The 21,756-nt window shown below is 46.8% G+C and overlaps 1 protein-coding gene across 1 annotated transcript in view; it reads right to left on the bottom strand.

Annotated features, from left to right (window-relative positions):
- The window catches only part of ESR2 (estrogen receptor 2), an 80,361-nt gene that overhangs the window by 22,155 nt on the left and 36,450 nt on the right, over window positions 1-21,756 (bottom strand). Inside the window, exons 3-4 of the mRNA XM_063948671.1 lie at window positions 15,643-15,818; window positions 6,361-6,477 (exon numbers count right to left, since the gene is read on the bottom strand). Of these exons, the coding sequence (XP_063804741.1) occupies window positions 6,361-6,477; window positions 15,643-15,818 (293 nt within the window). The remainder of the gene's footprint in view (window positions 1-6,360; window positions 6,478-15,642; window positions 15,819-21,756) is intronic.

Raw genomic sequence — 21,756 nt, 5'->3', positions numbered from 1 at the left:
CAGACTGCGCCATTACAATCCAGGTTTTAAGGATATTCATGCTTGAGCACAGGTCGCTTAATCAGTACCTCAGTTAATTTGATTTAACCACCTGGACTCAAGAATAGATATCTCTAAACCCTGGACTGTAATGGCGGAGTTTGGGAAGCTTTGGCTTAGAATATTTAACCCCTGCTACAATATACAGTGTTTGTTTCTTCTTTCAAATAATTCTTAAAGTCTTCAACATTAAGATGTTAACATAGACTAGATATAAAGAGGCGCATAATACATTATTGGGGTGCATAATCCTCCAAAATATTTAGAAAATTATTTAACAACTGTAGTGTGTGCCGCATCATTTGAATACACAGGCGAAAATTTGGGTCAGTGATCTGGCCTTGGGGAACGTGGGCTTGGTGGGTATGAGAATAAGGTGGCTCGTCCTCCTGGGGAGGAAGATGCGGCTGGTCATGGGGAACAAAATAGGGCTGTGGAAGATGGGTCTGGCTATAAGGTGTAATTAGGGACTGGGCAAGATGGGGCAAGTTGTGATGCGGAAGGAACTCATCAGTGATGTGTAACAGAGCATCATCATTATCTTCTTCCACTTCCTGTTGCTCAGCCAACTGGACCTGCGGGGCCTCTGCTTGTGGACCTGCAGATCTTCGATCTGTGAAGAGCAAATATAAGGTTTTCTACGAAATGCAAGAAGATGGATCCATACAAATAATAAATCCATACATAAAAATGATAAAGCTGAACGAATTGCATGACTATAAACTGCTGAGACCCCATGGGACTGTAGACAAGATATTATTTTTGGTCTTCATCCCCAAATCAGACCCATAACAATGTCCGGGGGGAGGGACCATGTGCAGTGCACCCTCCCTCTGTGCAGACGGCCACTCCTCTAAGTAGAGGGCCCCCGGCCCCCCAGTACCATGTACCAATGACGCCAGTCTTATTTTTCAGAATACATCACCAAAACAGGGGAAACCCGCTGCATAGCACACAGTGGTGTCCGTTCTGGGTGTAGGGTTTGTGGCTCAGCAGTTCCCAAACGCGTTCCTCAAGGCACCCTGAAACTCCATGTTTTAGGGATTTCCATGCTTAGACTCAGATGACTTAATTTTTACCTCAGGTAGTTTGATTATATCATCTGTGAACAAGCAGGGATATCCCTATAAACTGGACTGTTGAGGACCGCGTTTGGGGACCACTGGATTAGGGCAACCAGCACTTGTCTTCTTTCAGTCTGGGCAGAACTGCCCATAAAGCAAAAGTAAAAGAAAGCCTTCACTTCTTCTAACGCACTGCAGGATGGGCTTCTTTCAGTGCCCCTGACCCTGCTGAGGGTGTATTTTAATACATCCTGCCGATCTATAATTTCTTATTGCTGCAAACAGCAGCAATAAGAACTTATAAATATTGGGTCTAGATTAGAACCTGATTATTGATACATACATATGCCCTAAAGATCTTTGGACAAATGTAAAGAAAAGAGGGGCCACTGGCTTCCTGCACCCAATCCCTGTAGAGATGTAATAGAAATACATAGTTGTGGATTACGTAAAATCTTAAGGTGCATACCCACTTGCCGAGAAAATAAGTGACGTCGCTCATTTTCACCCTTCCTGAGCGACGTCGCTCATTTTCACCCTTCCTGAGCGACGTCGCTCATTTTCACCCTTCCTGAGCGACGTCGCTCATTTTCACCCTTTCTGAGCGACGGCGCTCATTTTCACCCTTCCTGAGCGACGTTGCTCATTTTCACCCTTCCTGAGCGATATAGCTCATTTTCACCCTTCCTGAGCGACGGCGCTCATTTTCACCCTTCCTGAGCGACGTTGCTCATTTTCACCCTTTCTGAGCGACGGCGCTCATTTTCACCCTTCCTGAGCGACGTTGCTCATTTTCACCCTTCCTGAGCGATATAGCTCATTTTCACCCTTCCTGAGCGATGTAGCTCATTTCACCCTTTCTGAGCGATGTAGCTCATTTTCACCCTTCCTGAGCGACGTCGCTCATTTTCACCCTTCCTGAGCGACGTCGCTCATTTTCACCCTCCCTGAGCGATGTTGCTCATTTTCTCTGCAAGTATGTATGCCGCCGCCGACAATCGTCAATGCGCAGTCCCACGGGTCGTTAATGACCCTCACTGTCGTCCGTGCAGGCAGCTCAATTTGGACTGTTGTCCAAGAGCTGCCTGCACGGCCCGGGCGCGGCGTGACATCACCGAGCGTTATGGTCGTTCTTTCGCTCGGTGGTGGTCATTCCGAGTTGTTCGTTCGCTAGCAGTTTGTAGCAGCCGTGCAAACGCTATGCCGCCTCCACTGGGAGTGTATTTTAGCTTATGACGTCACAAACACGCCCTGCGTTCGCCCAGCCACACCTGCGTTTTTCCTAGCACGCCTGCGTTTTTTCGAACACTCCCTGAAAACGGTCGGTTGACACCCCAAAACGCCCACTTCCTGTCAATCACTCTGCGGCCAGCAGTGCGACTGAAAAGCTTCGCTAGACCTTGTGTGAAACTACAACGTTCGTTGTAATAGTACGTCATGCGTGCGCATTGCGCTGCATACGCATGCGCAGAAGTGCCGTTTTTTTGCCTCATCGCTGCAGAGCGAATGAATGCAGCTAGCGATCAACTCGGAATGACCACCAGTGAGTATGCCCGGCCGCCGACCGCCCCGGCCCAGGAGGGGAAACACTAGGCGACATCGCTCAAAGAGCACGTCGCCTAATGTGTACCCACCTATAGTATAATAAACACTTTAAATATTTTGTATTTATCAATACAGTACAGTATATTGTTTACAACATTAATAAAAAGATCATAAACAAACGAGAAGTGGTGTAACATTGTAAGACCCATGCAATGCTTTCTGTTTTAATGAGAACCTGCTTTGCATATCACGGGTTACTTTTAATAGTAAGCTCCTAAACACAGGGCTGTCCCAGGGCCAATTGTTGTTGTATATTTACAGTAAACTCTATAACATTATAGACCTTTAATGGCCTAGTAGGGGGAGATGTATCAAGCCTTGGAGTGAGACAGCGGAGAAGTTGCCCAAATCAACCAATTAAATAGCTTCTGTCATTTATCTAGCAGTCTCTGAAATAACAGAAGGTGATGAGTTGCCCTGGGCAACTACTCCACATTATCTATCTCTAAGGCTTAATATATCTCCCCTCTAATGTGAAATCAATGTTACAGTATATACAGTTCAATATAAAATCACAATGAAGACACAACAATTATGTGGTACCAATTATTACCTTCCTCATCATCATCCTCCTTCTCATGCTCGGCTTGTTGGGTCTGGGTTCGCTCACGTCGTTGGGCTGTGAAAAGCAAAAATAACACTTAATACAGCAGTAGTGTAAATGCTGTATCAATGCTCCATCAATACAAAAACTGGATCCATACTAGATTACAAAATAATCGTTGAAAGAGTAACGTTTCCTCTGTGGATCGATCATGTTGTGTTTGTGCATTTACTGTTGATCCAACTACTGTAGTTTTGTGGGAAATTTGTGTGGATCCTGCAATATCCAGGTGTGTTTGTGTGAATTTAGGGGGTTATTCAGATTTCAAACCAAAAAAGCACAATAGTGGGGCAGATGTAACATGTGCAGAGAGAGTTAAATTTGAGTGGGTTATATTGTTTCTGTGCAGGGTAAATACGGGCTGCTTAATTTTTACACTGCAGTTTAGATTTCAGTTTGAACACACCCCACCCAAATCTAACTCTCTCTGCACATGTTACATCTGTCCCCCCTGCAGTGCACGTGGTTATGCCCACTTGCTTACTTTTTTGGTTTGCTAACAGCTCTGAAAAAGGCCCTTAGTGTGGATCGTCGTTTTACTATGGATGCAACATTTTCCCAGAATACGCCTTTTTCTAGAATTATCTATGTGGTGGAAGAATTATCTATCTAGAATTATCTATGTGGCTTATCAATAAACACTATGATCCTTGGAGCGATGATCCGATCAGTGTTTCGCTCTGTGTGCATTCTGCAATGGTTAAGGAAGCACTTTACATTTTAAGCTGCGACCTCCCAATCCGATCGCCTGCAGGAGCGCTTTAGGCCATTTGTTGGTCATTGCTCCTGCTTACGCACCTGCACAATTACTGGACAGATCAGCGGATATCGGGTTATCAGCCCGATCATTTTATAGGTGTGTACCTACCTTAAGAGTGGGTATTGGAAAATTAGTGTAGTATACTTTTTTTTTTTTTGCACCTCCATATACAATGTCCTATAGCAATATTAGAGGTACAGCATGAGGGTTACTAAGGTACCCTGCTAACCTTAATAGCATAACATTAGTTTAAGTTAATAAATTGAATAAGCCCCACAATTAAACTATCATCATAGAATTTGTATCATGATTAACTGGGAGACCCCCTTAACTTTCCCTTATAAAGCCCAACATGCCCTGAGACATGGGGGTAACTGTAATAGGGTCCGCGTTGCCGGTGGTTCAGGAAGATATATACAGTATATATAATATATTTATAATACATAGAGTACATACGTTATATTGCATGCGGCAAATAATATAACTGCTCTAGGGTAGTATAGCGTGTACTTACAGTACGGTATATGCGTTATATTGTACATATTAATATAATACATTACATACACTGTACACATTTTGTACAGTAACAACACACTTACATCTTCTTTTTGTCCTCCTAAGATGTTGGAGGAGCGCCGGCTGCCTCCTCCTCAGATCACCCCACCTCCACTGGAGCTGACTGATGGTGTGCAAAATGCCAAGATCCCTGTGGTGGTGAAGCCTGGCCTCCCAATATCTCTTCGACTTGAATTGATTAGGGATGGGTGGGTGGAACGTAAGGGTCCATCTACGTCACCGTAACAATGATTTCCTCACAGACAAATCATGCGGCTCTCGTGTTGAAAATACTATAAAATGGCTTATAATTGATTCTGCCAACACTCCTCATTGGTTGTGTGAGATAGCTGTTCTCATTGGTCAGGGTGGAGCTACACACACATCTCATTGGTTATAGCTAGTTATAATTGGTCGTGTATAGTAAAATTCTCTCATTGATTGAGCACGCCGCACTACAAGTTCCAACATGCCCCTGTTGCCAAATATACTTGCACTTGCACTTGGAAAACCACATGTGCCAGCATGCCCTGATGCCAAGGCCAGCCGGGACCTGTAGTTCGCCAAGGAAAAATGAAAATAAAGACACAGCAGTTTAATAAAAAGCACTTTAATAAATACACATACACACATAACTTTCAGCCATCTTTTATTAACCATTTACCAATTCCAAAGGTCCTGAAGTAGTTTTTTGGGGGGAAATTATGTCATACGCCACCGTTCTATCCCATAGGAAGCCAGACAGTACTGTCAGCTTACTAACTGGTCAGAGCAGGGGAACCCTGACCAATCAGAGCACTCCCATTCAGTCCTAGTCAAGTGCTCGCGAGTGAACAAAATTTGCGATATTCTCAATGTATTATCTCTTAATGAAAAAAGTATATATTCTGAAAAGTAAAGAACTTGCACATTAAGAGGATCCCACAAAAAAAACAATAATGCAAAAATTGAAAAATACATAAATTTTTCTCATTTATTTAAAATGCTCCATTCGTCCAACTGTATAGGCAGAACAGGCCGCGGAAGATTTAACTTCGGCTCCACAAATTTGACAATGTTTGCCAGTAACGAACCCACAGACTGAGCAGAGCGGTGCTCTATGACCACCCAGTGGTTGTGCTGTGTATTGCAGTTTGGAGTGTATGGCCTATTACATGGTGTGCCACTGTAGCCATTCACCATGCGTGGCCCAAGATAGAGGGGTCTTAATCATGATTTCAGCAGAGCTACTGTAAATAAGGACACATCTGTATAGAAATAAGCCTACGTTAATATAGCAGCTGAGATTTGGCCCCAGTAAAGGACCCTGCACTGTATTTAAAGTTCAGTCCAGTTAGAGGTTGGGTTTTTTCTGCAACAAAATGGCCGCTACGTTCCGTGGGACGTATTTTGTACCATAAAGGCATCATGCAAATTCTGTATTAGACACAGTTGCACAATACGATAATCATTTTTTTTTTTTTTTTTGTTGCAGATAAACTCTCTCTCCAAATGTTGGTGAATTACATCAATTATCCTGGGCCCCATATTATACTGTAGGTATGGCATTCTGACAATCAGCATTATTACATTAGCACAAGCGGTTTCTTACAGAACTTTTATAATTTGCAGAATCATCCCCATAACAGCAGCATGCCCCTGTATATGTGTATTTTCCTTTTTAGAAATGATCGTACAGTATTTGGGTATGTAGGGGAAAGATAAAGGGGCACAGGAAAGGCGGGTGTTCTTACCACATTTCATCATCCCCACTTCAAAACACTTGCGCAGCCGGCACGCTTGGCAGCTCTTGCGTCTGTTTTTGTCTATAGTGCACTGGTTTGTGGCTGGACAAATGTAATCATTGTGCCCTGTAATGTAAGAAACAGTATAAACAATTTCATTGACACTCTTGCAAGCTACAGTATAAAGCTAAATAGCTAACAACACTTTTCAATATGTCACTTTTCAGTATGTCGAAATCAATTTTGTAATGTCAGTTTACATGTGGTGTAGTCATTAAACCATTTTACATGGATTAACTAAGACTTCTTTAATAGCATGGTGCAAATATAACAATAACCATTCATATATGCGTTCTACTGAAACCATACTTGCCAACCTGACCCTCTCCATGAGGGAGAAAATGCTCTGTTCCTGGACTTTCCTGGTAATGTATGATTGACATCACCTGTGGTGAAACACCTTTCTTATCAATTAACTAGCTCACCACAGGTGATGGCAATCATACATTACCAGGAAAGTCCAGGAACAGAGCATTTTCTCCCTCATGGAGAGGGTCAGGTAGGCAAGTATGACTGAAACTAGTGTAAAGGAAATAGCAATATAACAAAGCAAATTATTTGAAAGCTGCACAAACACCTCTGCAATTGCAGCCTGTGAAAGACAAAATGGAGCCTTTTATCCTTATCTCCAATAAATATATATAGTTCAGTGAAAAAATGTCCCACAATGGCGCATCCACAGTATAAATAATTCAACATAAAGGGAGGAGCCAGCGCACACTATCAAATTCTAAAAGTGCACAAGACTCCTAGTGGACCCGTCTACACCCCATGGTGCTAAATGGATTCCCAGTATCCTCTAGGACGTAAGAGAAATTAATGTTAGTTTGTCGGCGGATAACAAACAAGACAGCCATAAAGTATGCATACAATTCAATCATTGGTGTTCAACCCTCCCACAAACTATCATTCCCAGACAGGCTGTGCCAATTCCCGGCAAGTTCAAAGTATCTATGGGCCTTAGGGGTCTATTCATGAAGCAGTGAAAAGAGAAGAGAAGTGAGCCTGTGGAGAAGTTGCCCATGGCAACCAATCAGCTGCTGCGTACAATTGTATAGTATGCAAATTATAAATGTTACTTCAATGCTGATTGGTCGCCATGGGCAACTTCTCCACTGGCTCACTTCTCCACACGTTTCACTTCTTCATGAATAGACCCCTTAGTGGGACATGTACTAAGCAGTGATAAGAGTGGAGAAGTGAGCCAGTGGAGAAGCTGCCCATGGCAACCAATCAGCTGCTCTGTATACTTTTATAGTATGCAAATTATAAATGTTACATCATTGCTGATTGGTTGCCATGGGCAACTTCTCCACTGGCTCACTTCTCCACTTTTATCACTGCTTATTACATGTCCCCCTTAGTCAGGTTAGTACGTGAACTCGGCAGTTTACTAACCCAATGGTGGGGGAACTGCGCATGTGCAGAACGAGTCCTGCGTGACCGCTCACAGTCCCGCCTTAACCTCAGCATGACTGACATGCAACAGAGTTTGGGGAGGATGGGGGTACACGGAGACCGGTCTACAAAACTGGGGCATGTCAGCAGTGTTATGTAGGCGTGCCGAGCCCAGGATCTGCCCCACTGAATACAGATTTCCTGGACTCTGAAGAGGAGTTCTGACGGCTTGTCTGAGTCGGCTTCGGCTTACGCAGATGGCCGAGGGCTGCAACTGCCCCAGCATGCGGTTCGCACATTCTGGCAGGAGCCATCTTTTCCTACAGATATCTCTTGCAGCATTACCATATTAGCTGAATGGTATTGGACCATTGGCATTTCTATAATGGGTGCGGTGCACACGGGCCCCTGAGTCCAGCGGGGGCCTACACCGCACACACTGCACCCATTTCTCCTTTACTTTCCTTTCCGGAGTCCATCGCTGACCGTGTGTAGGCCCCCGCCTCTTCCGTAGCCGACACCGCCGCTGCTAGCGCACTGACCACTAGAGACTCTGGCACAGTGCCAGAGTCTACAGCGCTAAGACGGCTACGGGAGAGGAGGGGGCCCACACACGGAGTCTGCACACAGGTCTCCTCCTCTCTAGAGACGCCCCTGTATTGGACAGCAGCTTCCCTGAGGCTGGGCAGTACCCAGTGTCGGACTTGGTCATGAAGGGCCCACCGGGGGAATGCAGTGATAGGGGCCCATACTTAGGGGTGTGGCCAGCTTACAAAGGGGGTGTGGCCAGCATCCACAAAGGCTTGAAATACACAATAGTTTAGTGCAGTGTAATGCAACATATCTACCATGTATAATACAAGTGCACAGTCTGGAACCTGATCCCTAGAGGAAGGAGTGGGCCCTCAGGCAGTGGGGCCTACCGGAGGTTTCCCTGGTACCCCTGTGGGCCAGTCCGACCCTGGCAGTACCGTACATGATGGAATCATGCCTCACCTTCACCAGTCAGCGAATCAGCTATTCTTTCTGCCACTAACAAAAGTAGAACAAAACAAAGTCCTCACAAAGAGGTGGGAGGGATGGATTCCCAGTCATGCAAACTGTACGTGGAGGGAAAGCCAGTGTCAGACGGATCTCTTGCAGCTGGCATCAGACTGGGGCAAGTGCAAGTACTGATATAAGCAATATGAACAATTAGTAGTGAGGGAGGAAGGGGGACAGACAGATATATACAACGCATTCAGGGGCTTGGCCCTGGTACCTAACGCTATCTCCAGATGCCTACAGGCTACAGATCATAAGAGTTCTGCTCGAGCGGAAGTTTCTGTCCTCCCCGAGCTCGCCCAGGCACTCTCCACTCGCACATGTGTGGTCAGCAGACCATGAGTGCGCAGTACTGTGCACAGCTCCTGAAGGAGAGGTGAACGGATCACATTAGCGGACCCTTCACTACTTACACTAAATTGGGACAGGCATCTATCAGAGCATGTCATTATCCTCTGCAGTACCACTGACCCACCAGTGGCGGTGCTCTCTCTAGTGGTGCTACTCCGCACAGTTCCAGCCAGTCAGGTCCCATATGGTGTCCTGTGATCCTGCAGTCTGTGTATTATAATTACATGACCCAGCAGCTCTGGGCTGCTCCCTTGACTGTCTGATTTAAACCTGCTTCACAGTGCTTTCTGTGCCAGATCATTGTGTCAGAATCTCTGTGGCACTTTCCTGTACCTCTGGCCAGCTTATCATCCAGCTGGATCTATTACTTGGACTCCTGATCTCCGCGTGTCCACAGTGTACAGATCTTCCAGTGCTTTTCCAGAATACCTGCTCTGTATTGCTCTACAGCAGGGGTGGCCAGACTTTTGGAGTCGGTGATCTACTTTGAAAGCTAAAAGCTTTTGTGATCTACTAATAGGGGCGTGGCATAATAGGAAAGGGGGCGTGGTATAACAAAAAAATGGGCGTGGTATAACGAAAAAAGGGACGTAGCCGTGCTGCACAGAGTGTAATGACTGTCTTTCACAAAATAACACATTGGCCCCCACAGGTAAAAACCTCAAACACATATGCCCCCACAGTGCCAGATACACACATGCCCCCACAGTGCCAGATATACCCCCACAGTGCCAGATATGCCCCCACAGTGCCAGATACACACATGCCCCCACAGTGCCAGATATACCCCCACAGTGCCAGATATGCCCCCACAGTGCCAGATACACACATGCCCCCACAGTGCCAGATATACCCCCACAGTGCCAGATATGCCCCCACTGTGCCAGATACAAATATTCCCCCACAGTGTCAGATACAAATATTCCCCCACAGTGCCAGATACAGATATGCCCCCACAGTGCCAGATACACATATGCCCCCACAGTGCCAGACATACCCCCACAGTGCCAGATATGCCCCCCACAGTGCCAGATACACACATGCCCCCACAATGCCAGATATACCCCCACAGTGCCAGATATGCCCCCACAGTGCCAGATACACACATGCCCCCACAGTGCCAGATATACCCCCACAGTGCCAGATATGCCCCCACAGTGCCAGATACAAATATTCCCCCACAGTGCCAGATACACATATGCCCCCACAGTGCCATGTGCCCACAGTGCCAGATATGCCCCCGCAGTGCCAGATACAGATATTCCCCCACAGTGCCAGATACAGATATGCCCCCACAGTGCCATGTGCCCACAGTGCCAGATATGCCCCCACAGTGACAGATACAGATATGCCCCCACAGTGCCAGATACAGATATGCCCCCACAGTGCCATGTGCCCACAGTGCCAGATATGACCCCACAGTGCCAGATATGCCCCCACAGTGCCAGATACAGATATGCCCCCACAGTGCCATGTGCCCACAGTGCCAGATATGACCCCACAGTGCCAGATATGCCTCCACAGTGCCAGATATGACCCCACAGTGCCAGATATGCCCCCACAGTGCTAGATATGACCCCACAGTGCCAGATACAGATATTCCCCCACAGAGCCATGTGCCCACAGTGCCAGATATGCCCCCATAGTACTGTTCACCGTGCTGTGTGTGGTGAGCGCAGCGCGCGCTTCTCCTGCCTGCCGCCCTGCCTCTCAGTCCGATTTCCGGCGGTGACGGCAGTGTGTATATCTCAAATCAGGCGCCGGTCCGCGAGCTCTGATTGGCTAACGAACCTGCGCCTGATTTGAGCTATACACTCCGCCGTCACTGCCGGAGACAAGACTGAGGGGCAGGGCGGCAGGCAGGAGAGGCGCGGCTTCGGGTGGATGGGCGGCATATCGTAATCGACTGGTCGCATGTCCGCAATCGATCAGTCGATCGCGATCGACTGTTTGGCCACCTCTGTTCTACAGAATTCAACTTCCAGTGCTATCCAAAATACCTGGTCAGCACTGCTCTACTGCACACAGGGGCAGATTTATTTACCCGGAGGTGAAGTGATAAAGTGGAAGGTGATAACGCTACAGACATTCAGCTCTTAACTACCATGCAGGGGCGTCGGAATGGGGGGGGGGGGGGGAGCAAGGGGGCAGTTCGCTCCCTCCAAAACAGGAGAGAGTCGCCATCCATCACCCCAAACCCGCACGCCAGCGCAGCCGCCACCAGCATCTTCAGCGCTGCCTGCGCTGTAATAGCAGCTGTGCGTCCAGCACTGCTACTATTACTCTGCACAGCGGGCAGCACTGAATCTGCCTTCCCCGTGTGTCCGCCCAGCGCCGGCCTGGCGCATACGGCCGCGGCAGTGATGAGGAGAGAGAACGAAAGCAGATGGGGAGCAAAGGGGTAGCAGTGGTCAGCGAAGCGGTGACTCAGATTGCAGTGAAAACGGCAATTAACACGGCGGCGGAGGTTAGCACATCCTGCCCTCTCCTCCTTTCTCTCTCTCTTCTCTCCTCTCTCTCTCTCTCTCTCTCTCTCTATCCCTTCTCTCTCTCCCTCCCTCCCTCTCCTTTCTCTCGCTCTCTCTCCTTTCTCCCTCTCTCTCTTCTTTCTCTCTCTCCTTCCTTTCTCTCTCTCTCTCTCCGCCTTTATTTCCCTGACACCCTTTCTCTCTCTCTCACTCTCTCTCTCTCTCTCTCTCTCTCTCTCTCCTTTCTCTCTCTGCCTCCTTTCTTTCTCTCTCCTTTCGCTCTCCTCTCTCTCTCTCTCTCTCTCTCTCTCTCTCTCTCTCTCTCTTTCTCCTTTCTCTCTCCCTCCTTTCTCTCTTTCCTTTCTCTCTCCCCCTCCCTCCTCTCTCTCACTCTTTTCTCTCTCTCCTTTCTTCCCCCCTCTCTCTCTCCCACTTCTGTCTCCACCCCCCCAGTGTTCATATCTATAGTTATGCGATTTATAAATAGCTAATGTGCTATATCTGACGTAATATGTATAATGGGCTCTACCTGGCATAATGTGTATAAGGGGCTCTACTAGGTGTATTGTGTACAAGGGGCCACTCACTCCCAGCTGCTCCACAGTGGTCCTTACAGGTGCAAGTGACCCATCTATAATGGACAGAAGCTAGTGGTGCCAAATAAAGATTTTATCTTGCCCCCCCCCCCCCCCCCCCCAGCCAAAAAACGTTCTGACGCCCCTGCTACCATGTTATAGTGTGAGCTACTCAAATGTGAACAGGTTGAAAGAGGCGTATATCATGGACCTCAAATGTAGAGAATGTAAGGGATGGTTCTGGGTGTATGAGTAAGTAGGAGCACCTAGAGGATAGAAGGACCCCGAACCCCCACCAAGGTGACCTCCGGGCCGGAGGGGTGCGTGTGCATGTGAGGGCCCCAGTGGAAAGAGCAGCAGGAGAAGTAGTATCAGAGGGTAAATTTGATGTTTCTGTAATGGCAAGGAGGTTCAGGGAGTTGGCATTGAAAAGGTCATGGGTGAGGACCAGTTTGTTACAGACAGATCGGGCATTCCAGAGGGAACTGGAGAGAGGGGAAGACTTTGTGGGACAGATGTGAATGAGATTATCAGTGTTGCTGTAGCATTGAGGTGAGATTAATTTGGATGGCAGGCATGAAGAGGGTGCAGTGGTGATGTGGGCTTCTGGCTTGGCAGGGATGGAGTGTGATGTGGGTAGAGGTGAGGGTGACAGGGAAATGAGGGCGGGAGCAGGGCTTAGTGGTGGGTTACTAGGCCCATAGTGGGGCAAAGATGAATGAAAGTGGGTTAACAGGAGAGGAAGAGAAGCAGAGGGGTGGACAGGAGACGGAGGAGGGGGGAGAGGAGGAGAACTATGGGGGGAAGGATTGAGGTGGGAATGGGGCAAAATAAAGGATTAGGCAGATAATAAGTGATCGTGGGAGTTGAAGAATACCTGTACATAGTCTGGATAAAGTATATAGAGGGTGGAAAATTGGAAATAGTAGTGTAGACTGTATGAGATATGCAGAGCAGTAGAATTGCAGGGATGCAGGTGAAAGTACGGAGTTGGTATTTGTGTACATTCAACGGCAACAATATAGTTTCATGCGAAGTAACCGTGAAGATTGTAAGATTGCAGAAACTGAATTTTATAATAGACTTTGTTAGAAATGAGAGATTGTGAGACTAGGCAACTAAGCAATGGTAATTCAGACAGGACTTTCAAATGTATAAAGGCAAAATTACATTGGTACAGCTGTGCAGTCAGATGTTTGTGAAAAACTGAAAGTATACATTATTGCTGGTGAAGTAGATTTTTCTAGTAGAGTCCAAAACACGCCATCATCGTTCGCAGAGTCCAAAACACACCATTGGTTGCAGAGTATAAAACACACCATCATCGTTGCACCATCGAAACTTGCACCATTTCTATGGCAGGTGTAGTTTCTCCAATTGTGTACATTGCCTCCTGTCCAAGGTGTTTATGTGGATATCTGGTTACTCACTTAGGGGCAATCTGTGTGTGGACATCTTCTGTACAGGAAGCAGGCAGCGAGGGGCCGAATTCAGAATTCTGTGCAAAGTGGCGACATCTAAATGCTTGAAAATAGCTATAGACTGGGTTAGGGTATGTTATCCCAGTAGTCGGGATGCCGGCGGTCACATGACCAACAGTGGTATCCCGACACCGGTTGGAGTAAGTATTCTACCCCTCCCCTGTCCCCTACCCTAACCCTCCAGGGGTAGCGGCTCTGGCTAACCCTTCGGGGGTGGTGGCTACAGCTAACCACTCCACTAGTACCTAACCCTAACCTCCCCCTAGTGCCTAGCCCTAACCCTATCCCATACCAAGATACTCACCTTTGGAATGTCGGCTGTTGGTGTACCGGCGCTAGTTTCCTGAATGACCCCCGGCATCCTGACTGCCCGGGTGCTGAATGCATCCCATAGATTTATGCCTGTATTCACAGCTACAACTCTGCGGCTGCTCCATCCTATAACTCTGCATGGGAGAACAGCTGTCATCACTATCAGCACGGATTTACCCCAGTCCTATCCTGGGTACAAGAGAACCCTCTGAAATCACTGGCTTTTTATTGAGTGTGTTCACTCAAGGGCCCCAGGGGTATTAGGGCCCTAGGCTGATAGCTGAAGGTCCCCTTTTTCCAGGGGTACCAGATTTTTGAAAATCGTCCCTGGGGAACCGGAGATATCAGACTTCAAAGCAGTGATCTCCATCCAAGCCTGTTAATTGCTCTTCCCAGACAGATATCTTGGGTTCTGTCTGACTCAGAGCTTTCCTGAGGGTATACTACAAAAGCTGAGACTTTCCCCTTTCGGTGGACATTGGCAACTTGTCTCTACTATGCCCGGAACCGGAGATATCAGCCTTCCAGCAGCTTGTCCCTGCTCCAGCTCCACACGCCTGGTATGCAGCTTTATATATTTGTCGGTGGATTGCTCTGGCTCCTGAACTCTGATCCCCAAGTTCCCAGCACCTCCTGAAAGGTGGGATTCTCTAGTTTTTTTATCCAATTGAAAGCTAGGAATTTGTTTTTCTGTAGTAGGGGATATCTGCAGTCAAGCAAGCTGCCCTCCCACTGGAAAATGATGAATATTAAGCCCACTCCACTATCCACCGGTCCCCTGCATATTAAACACCCCCTACCACTCTGGAAGTCATGTGCCGGGGCCCCTTCTTTCAGTCCAATGCCCCCTTCTACAGTTCAGTGTTATCCATCCTGCTCCATCTCCCACCATCTGTGCAGTAAAGGAGTAATTAGCATAAATTACTGCTCCAGATCCTACATGCTGAGTGGAAGATAGAACACCCCCTACCGCCCACGGGACATCACAGGTGCCACTAATAGCACCCCTCACCCTTACCACTGGAGAATGGTTAGGGCCCCAGCGCATTGCTTTGCCCAAGGGCCTACACTGATGTTAAGACAGTCCTGGGTCTTTGAAATGGTTTTACTAATATGCATGCTTAAGCACGGGTGACTTACAGTAATTAGTACCTCAGTCAGTTTGACTAAACCATCTGTGCATAAGTATGGATATCCTTAAAACCTGAACTATTAGTTTGTCCCAATTCATAAATATACCACTTTATACACATTTCTAAGGATTCTAAAGGGATCATGTAAAGTTCAGTAATTAAGCATTAAAACAAACTTTATTTATAGTCCCCTTAATCACATGGACAGTACTTCACAAGAGCAGATGAAACGTTTAAGCAAGGAGCACATCCTATTGCATGAATCAAAATATTAATCTGGCTTTCTTACTGCTTTTAACTCAAATGAAGTTGTTAAGCACAGAAGACAGTTGCCGTGCACCGATCACTGCTAGGTGGCATTCATAATCTGAATAATATTACTGCAGAGCACTTGGCTCAGCAGGATGCAATATCCTAATTCATTTGAAGCATTGAAGCTTATATGAATACAAAGCAGAAATGAACAAACCTTGGATGCTCCTCTTGAAAAAAGCTTTGCAGCCCTCACAAGACCAGACTCCGTAGTGGTATCCAGAAGCATAGTCACTGCAAACTGCACAAAAGTGAGTGTCCCTTTTAGATCCTGGGTTATTTCCAATATGATTTGTACATTCACCGCCTATAGATTTTCTCTTCATGACTTCCCTGCAAGATAAGTCAGGTTAGAGGAAAACAATGCACCCTTATGAACGAACGCTTTTCTATCTTCCATAAATATGCACAATTGCTTTTCTGAAACAGCATCCTGCCTCTAACGTACAATATGCCCGTTTTCTCATGACCTGAATAGCGTACCTTTATTTTTCTATCTGGAATGTCTTTTTCTTCTTGTCTGTCAAGTGAGGATGGCTTTAAGCACAACAGCTGCCTATAACACAACAGGGTTTTCTACAGTCCAAAGGTCAGAACATATTAACTCATCTTGCCAATCTAGGTGCGGTATGTGGTGATTGCTTAAGTACAGGCCAGAGATGGCACCATGGTGCCCGCAGCAGTCTGAAAACATATCTACACTGTATGAATTGCAATAGAAGCACTGAGCCTGTCTAATAACAAGTGGTAGACGGAAGAAGGAACAGAGTTCACAGAGGCATCCACAGGTCTGTCCTGCAAAGGGAGGGGACAGACACCCTGCTCTGTGAGACAGGAGAGAACGGTTGGTTGAACATGGGTGAGGGTAGAGGTTGGACTGGCCTACAGGGGTACAGGGAAATCCGCAGTGGGCCCTACTGCCTAAGAGCTCCATACCTTAGCAGATTTAGTAAACGTTTTAATATCTAATTTATATACTGTATGTATATACAATGGCACCACAATGTTTTTAGGTTGGGAAGGGCAAAGGTATATTTTCATTTTGGCACCTTGTAAATCATTGACTGCCGCCCACTCAGCTGAACTTACCTGCCGCACCACCTATCTATCTATCTATCTATCTATCTATCTATCTATCTATCTATCTATCTATCTATCTATCTATCCTCACAGCTCAATGTAGCATCTGGCCTGGGTTGTGTACAATGCAGATAAAGGTGAAAGTAGAACTTATACAATAATAACAACAGCAACTTCTAATAGTGATTAGGACTTCGATGAAAAACATTAACTCCAAACATTGGTAGAAATGTAATAGCCTGCAGCTTGGAGGCATCGATGTATTGCTGCTGTGCAACAACAGCCTAATGCAGGAGAGGCTAGCTATCTCTGCAGATCGCAGTCCCCATTATTATCAATAGGGACGGCTGCCTGACTCCTATGTGCCAAAACTTTTTGTATGTTGGTCACTCTGGTTTACACCATCCTCAGATAGCTTAATCCATACTTGCCTACCCTCCCGGAATGGCCGGGAGGCTCCCGAAAATCGGGTGACCCTCCCGGCCCCCCGGAAAAGGTGGGCAAGCCTCCCGCTTTCCCCCTCGGCCGCCCGCAGCAGAGACCAAGTGGGCGGCCCGAGGGGGTCCGATGACGCGATTCGCGCTGAATCGTGTCATCGTAGCTCCGCCCCCCGCTATGCAGCGCCTCGTTTCTCGGCACAGCACAGCGGGGGGTGGAGTCACGATGACGCGATCCTGATGCAACGCCCCCAGACCGCCCATCCTGCTGCCGGCCACGCCCCCAAACTGCCCATCCTGCTGCCGGCCACGCCCCCGAACCGCCCGTCCTGCTGCCGACCACGCCCCTATGCACCTACAACGCTGCCTCCTCCCGGAGGAGGAGGCAGCAAAGTAGGTAAGTATGGCTTAATCTGCTTTATCCTTCTTGCAGACAGGAGAGGGATCTTATGACAATCTAGAAGACAAAACACTAAAGGTGTGTACACATGGGGCCAAATGTAATACAGTGAGTGTTTCAGAAAGTGAGAGATTTGGTAATGTTTTTCAGTTTTTTTATTAAAGTGGCAATCCTTTACACTGCAAAACCAGGTTAATCTTGCTGTGTGAATGATTGCCACTTTAAAAAAAAACTGCAAAACCATACCAAATCTCTCACTTTTTGAAACTCTCAAGTGCCCCATACACTTATACGACATGACGGTCCGTCATGTCATATAAGATTTCCTCCAACCTCCCGGCAGCCTCCTCATTGGCAGGATAGTATTAGATATATCGTATGCAGTTTTTTTTTTTGCATACGATATATCTTTTACTTTCCCATCCATTTACTGCGGGATCCGACATATAAAGAGTGCAGCACTCGTGATATGTCAAATCTAGGGGGATCCGATCTGATGTACGCGGGAATGCGCATCAGTTCGGATCGGGGGAAAAGCACACCAAAAATGCCCGATTTTACCCAATATATCGGTCCGAATGCCCGAATTGGGCTGAAATCGGGCATTATCGGTCTAGTATATGGGGCCCTTCACTCTATTACATTTGGCCCATGGTGAGATATATCCTTGCGATTTTGACTATATAGTCAAAATCGCAAGGAAAGTTAGTGTAAATCACAAGGTGTTAGGCAGCTTGCGATACCGATTCGATCCCGATGCGCACTCCCGCGTGGTCGATATCGCAAGGCTAGATAGACTGTGCAGGCAAGTCAATCTTGACTATCTAGTGTACTATACAGTACAAAGTATAGTCATAATTGGCACTTAGTTAAAATCGTACATAGCCAAAATCGAAAGTACAGATAGTCAAAATTTGTACTATCTGTGCTATCGGAGCTCTGGGGGAGTTAAAGGGAAATCGCATAGATCTCACCATGTGTATGCACCTTAAGGAAAAAGGGGGTAGGAGGTTAGGAGGGATTAAAAACCCACATTACTAATATATATATATATATATACTACTCTTTTTATTTATTTTATTTGCATATTTAGGGGTATATTCAATTAGAGTCTGAAACTGACGTCTTGTCGGAAAGACTGCAGTTTCCGACTGGAATAGGTCAAAAGGGGTTCCGACCTATTCAATCCAGTCTCATTTTTTCTGACAGTCGGGAAATCCGGAATAGCCGCTGATCCGTATGCTGCTGTCGGAAACGGGGCCAAATCCGACAGGTTTTGGTCCTATTTCCGACAATGTCAATTGACATGTCTAGAACGGCCAAATCCGACAGGGAGCTGTTCTATTGAATAACCTATGTCGGATCCTTTCCGACAAATGCATGTCGAAAAGGATCCAACATTAATTGAATATACCCCTTGTAAGCCGTGCCTGGTCCCGTGACGTCCTACAAGTGCCGGAAGCAGAAGGATGGGTGCCTGGCACCTCCTAAGCTAACGGGTGCAGAAGAAAGAATTGTTTTGGTGTAATGCACTTTTTTTTTTTAAATATTTACATTTATTTAGGTGATTTAAGAATGATATCAATTAGGATACAGTCAAAATAGCTTAAAACATTTACCATCATAGATAATAGTAAGAAATTTCCGCTCATCTCTATTGGAAACTTGATTTCATACACATGTATGTTAGATACGTGCTAATTTTTTTTTTATGAATGTTTCAATTAATATAAAATAGAGGCATGAGGTATCATTTAGGTTAGGCCAGTCCTTGTTTGATACTACTTATACACAATTCCAAGCCGTTGACTATATAGAGCTTAAAACAATTCAGACAATGGGGCCTATTTATCACCATCCGCGTCCAAGGATGCGGATGACAGGTTATAAAATCACCCATATTTGCACTGTGATAATTTATTACATCGCAGGTATATATCAATTATCGCATGCAGGAACAGAGCTTGCTCTCAAGCTCTGTCCCTGCAATGACACTCTGCAGCATTATCGGGGTATTTTTCCCACAAAATACCCCTATGTCCTGCTGCGCATGCGCCGACACCACTGACATCGCCGCTACGTCTACCACTGGGTTGACACTCCCCCTGTCGCGACTACCCCCCTGCGCGCCGCGGACCCCCCCCCATGCACGGTAAATATACTCACCAGTCCTGGGAGCCGGTCATCACTGCTCCTGCAGGGCCGACGGGCTCCGGATCCTATGCGTTGCTGTGACCCCCGGTGCTGTAAAGTGATCTGCCATTTTGCAGCGTCACTTTACTGCACCTGTGGCCACAGCGCAGCACATGGAGGACCCGGCGCCCGGCAGACCGCATCAGAGCATCGATCACCAGCTCCCTGGACAGGTAAGTATGTTTTTTTGTTTTTTTACTTCTTCTTTTTTTGTTTTGCTTAGAGCAGTGATCAGCCTGCAGAGCTCTCAGTGATCAGCCTGCACAGCTCTCCCTGCCAGGGGGCAGAGAAAGCTGTGCAAAGACTGCATATCGCAGTGCTGCCCTGTGATTTTGCCAGCCTGAGCTGGCGAAATTATCACAGGGCACACGGCAGTGGTTTTTTTACATTTTTTTTTTTTAGTACATTCGGCGATATCGCATTATGGCCCTCATTCCGAGTTGTTCGCTCGGTATTTTTCATCGCATCGCAGTGAAAATCCGCTTAGTACGCATGCGCAATGTTCGCACTGCGACTGCGCCAAGTAACTTTACTATGAAGATAGTATTTTTACTCACGGCTTTTTCTTCGCTCCGGCGATCGTAATGTGATTGACAGGAAATGGGTGTTACTGGGCGGAAACACGGCGTTTCAGGGGCGTGTGGCTGAAAACGCTACCGTTTCCGGAAAAAACGCAGGAGTGGCCGGAGAAACGGTGGGAGTGCCTGGGCGAACGCTGGGTGTGTTTGTGACGTCAACCAGGAACGACAAGCACTGAAATGATCGCACAGGCAGAGTAAGTCTGGAGCTACTCTGAAACTGCTAAGTAGTTAGTAAACGCAATATTGCGCATACATCGGTCGCAATTTTAAGAAGCTAAGATTCACTCCCAGTAGGCGGCGGCTTAGCGTGTGTAACTCTGCTAAATTCGCCTTGCGACCGATCAACTCGGAATGAGGGCCTATAAGTATGGGGAATGCGATGTGGGTTACTACAAAAAATTACAATTAAAGAGTTTGGAGCAGTTTTTCATGAAAACTGCTCCAAATGCCCTTTAATACATTGGAGTGATACTAAAATAATGTGAAAAGTGTGTGAAAAATAGTAAAAATATTGTTAATAGATAGGCCTCTTAGGATGGGTGCACACTATACAATAGGTCGTTCAGTGAACAAATGACATATTGCATAGTGCATCTGTCTGTGTCTGTGAGCGACGTCATTGACAGATAGATTGCATTCACCCTACAGCACACCTGATGCCAATATATCTTGCAGATATGTTGGTGCACCTGCATCTGTTGACAGGCAGCCAGCTGACTTACCCGTTGTGCACCCACAGAAATCACCGACAGTCGACCCTATTCAGCTTCAGTTGCAGTTTTGCTAAATTAGCAAAACTGCAACTGCTTGCGATCGCATGCTGGGGAGCGCCTAACACAGGGCAAGGCCACCTAGCATGTTACGGCTGCCAGCGATGCTATCGCAATTCAATTGCGATTGCATCTCTGTCCCCGCAAAAGAAGGGTAGCCCCTGCCTCCACAGCAAGGCAGAAGCAGCGCGGCCATGTTTTGCTTCACAGTGGCTGTGTATGACGGTACGCGGCCACCTAGAAAACGGGCCATTCCAAACGCCACACCCCCTCAACACCGTGTTGCCGTCCGCCCCGCCAACGCCTCTACCTGTCAATCAGGCAGAGGTGCTCGCATTGCTGAGATACGATCGCATCTGCCTGCGCACACACAGCGCGGGCCCTGCGTGCATGCTCTGGCCGATATCCAGGAGTATGCGATCACACCCCAGATGCGATGCATACTGAATAAGGACAAATTACATCGCAACTCGATGGGGCAAATTTAAATGCCTGCCCAGTTGAGATGTCTGGCCAGTGTGTATAGTTTACCAAATCGGCCACTCGGTCTGCGGATCTCATTATAGTGTGTACAGGATTGTAACAAAGTAGGTCTGTGCACTGGATTATAACAATGTTGTTTCATTAGGTACAGTATCTGTGCATGTTACTTTAAAGTGCAGATATTTGTATTTCTATCCTGCTCGTTGTTTAACTGATGGCAGTTCTCCTAATGGGTATTTTTTCACCACTATTAGTCTGCTTAGTTACTGTAGATCATATAACCAGGGCCGGTTCTGGTGCTCTGAGCGCCCCGGGCGGCAATAGGGG

The sequence above is a fragment of the Pseudophryne corroboree genome, chromosome 12 (genome assembly GCF_028390025.1).
Source record: "Pseudophryne corroboree isolate aPseCor3 chromosome 12, aPseCor3.hap2, whole genome shotgun sequence".
NCBI classification, from domain to species: domain Eukaryota; kingdom Metazoa; phylum Chordata; class Amphibia; order Anura; family Myobatrachidae; genus Pseudophryne; species Pseudophryne corroboree.
Note: the sequence above shows the minus strand (reverse complement) of the source record. Positions and strands in the feature narration are given on the sequence as shown.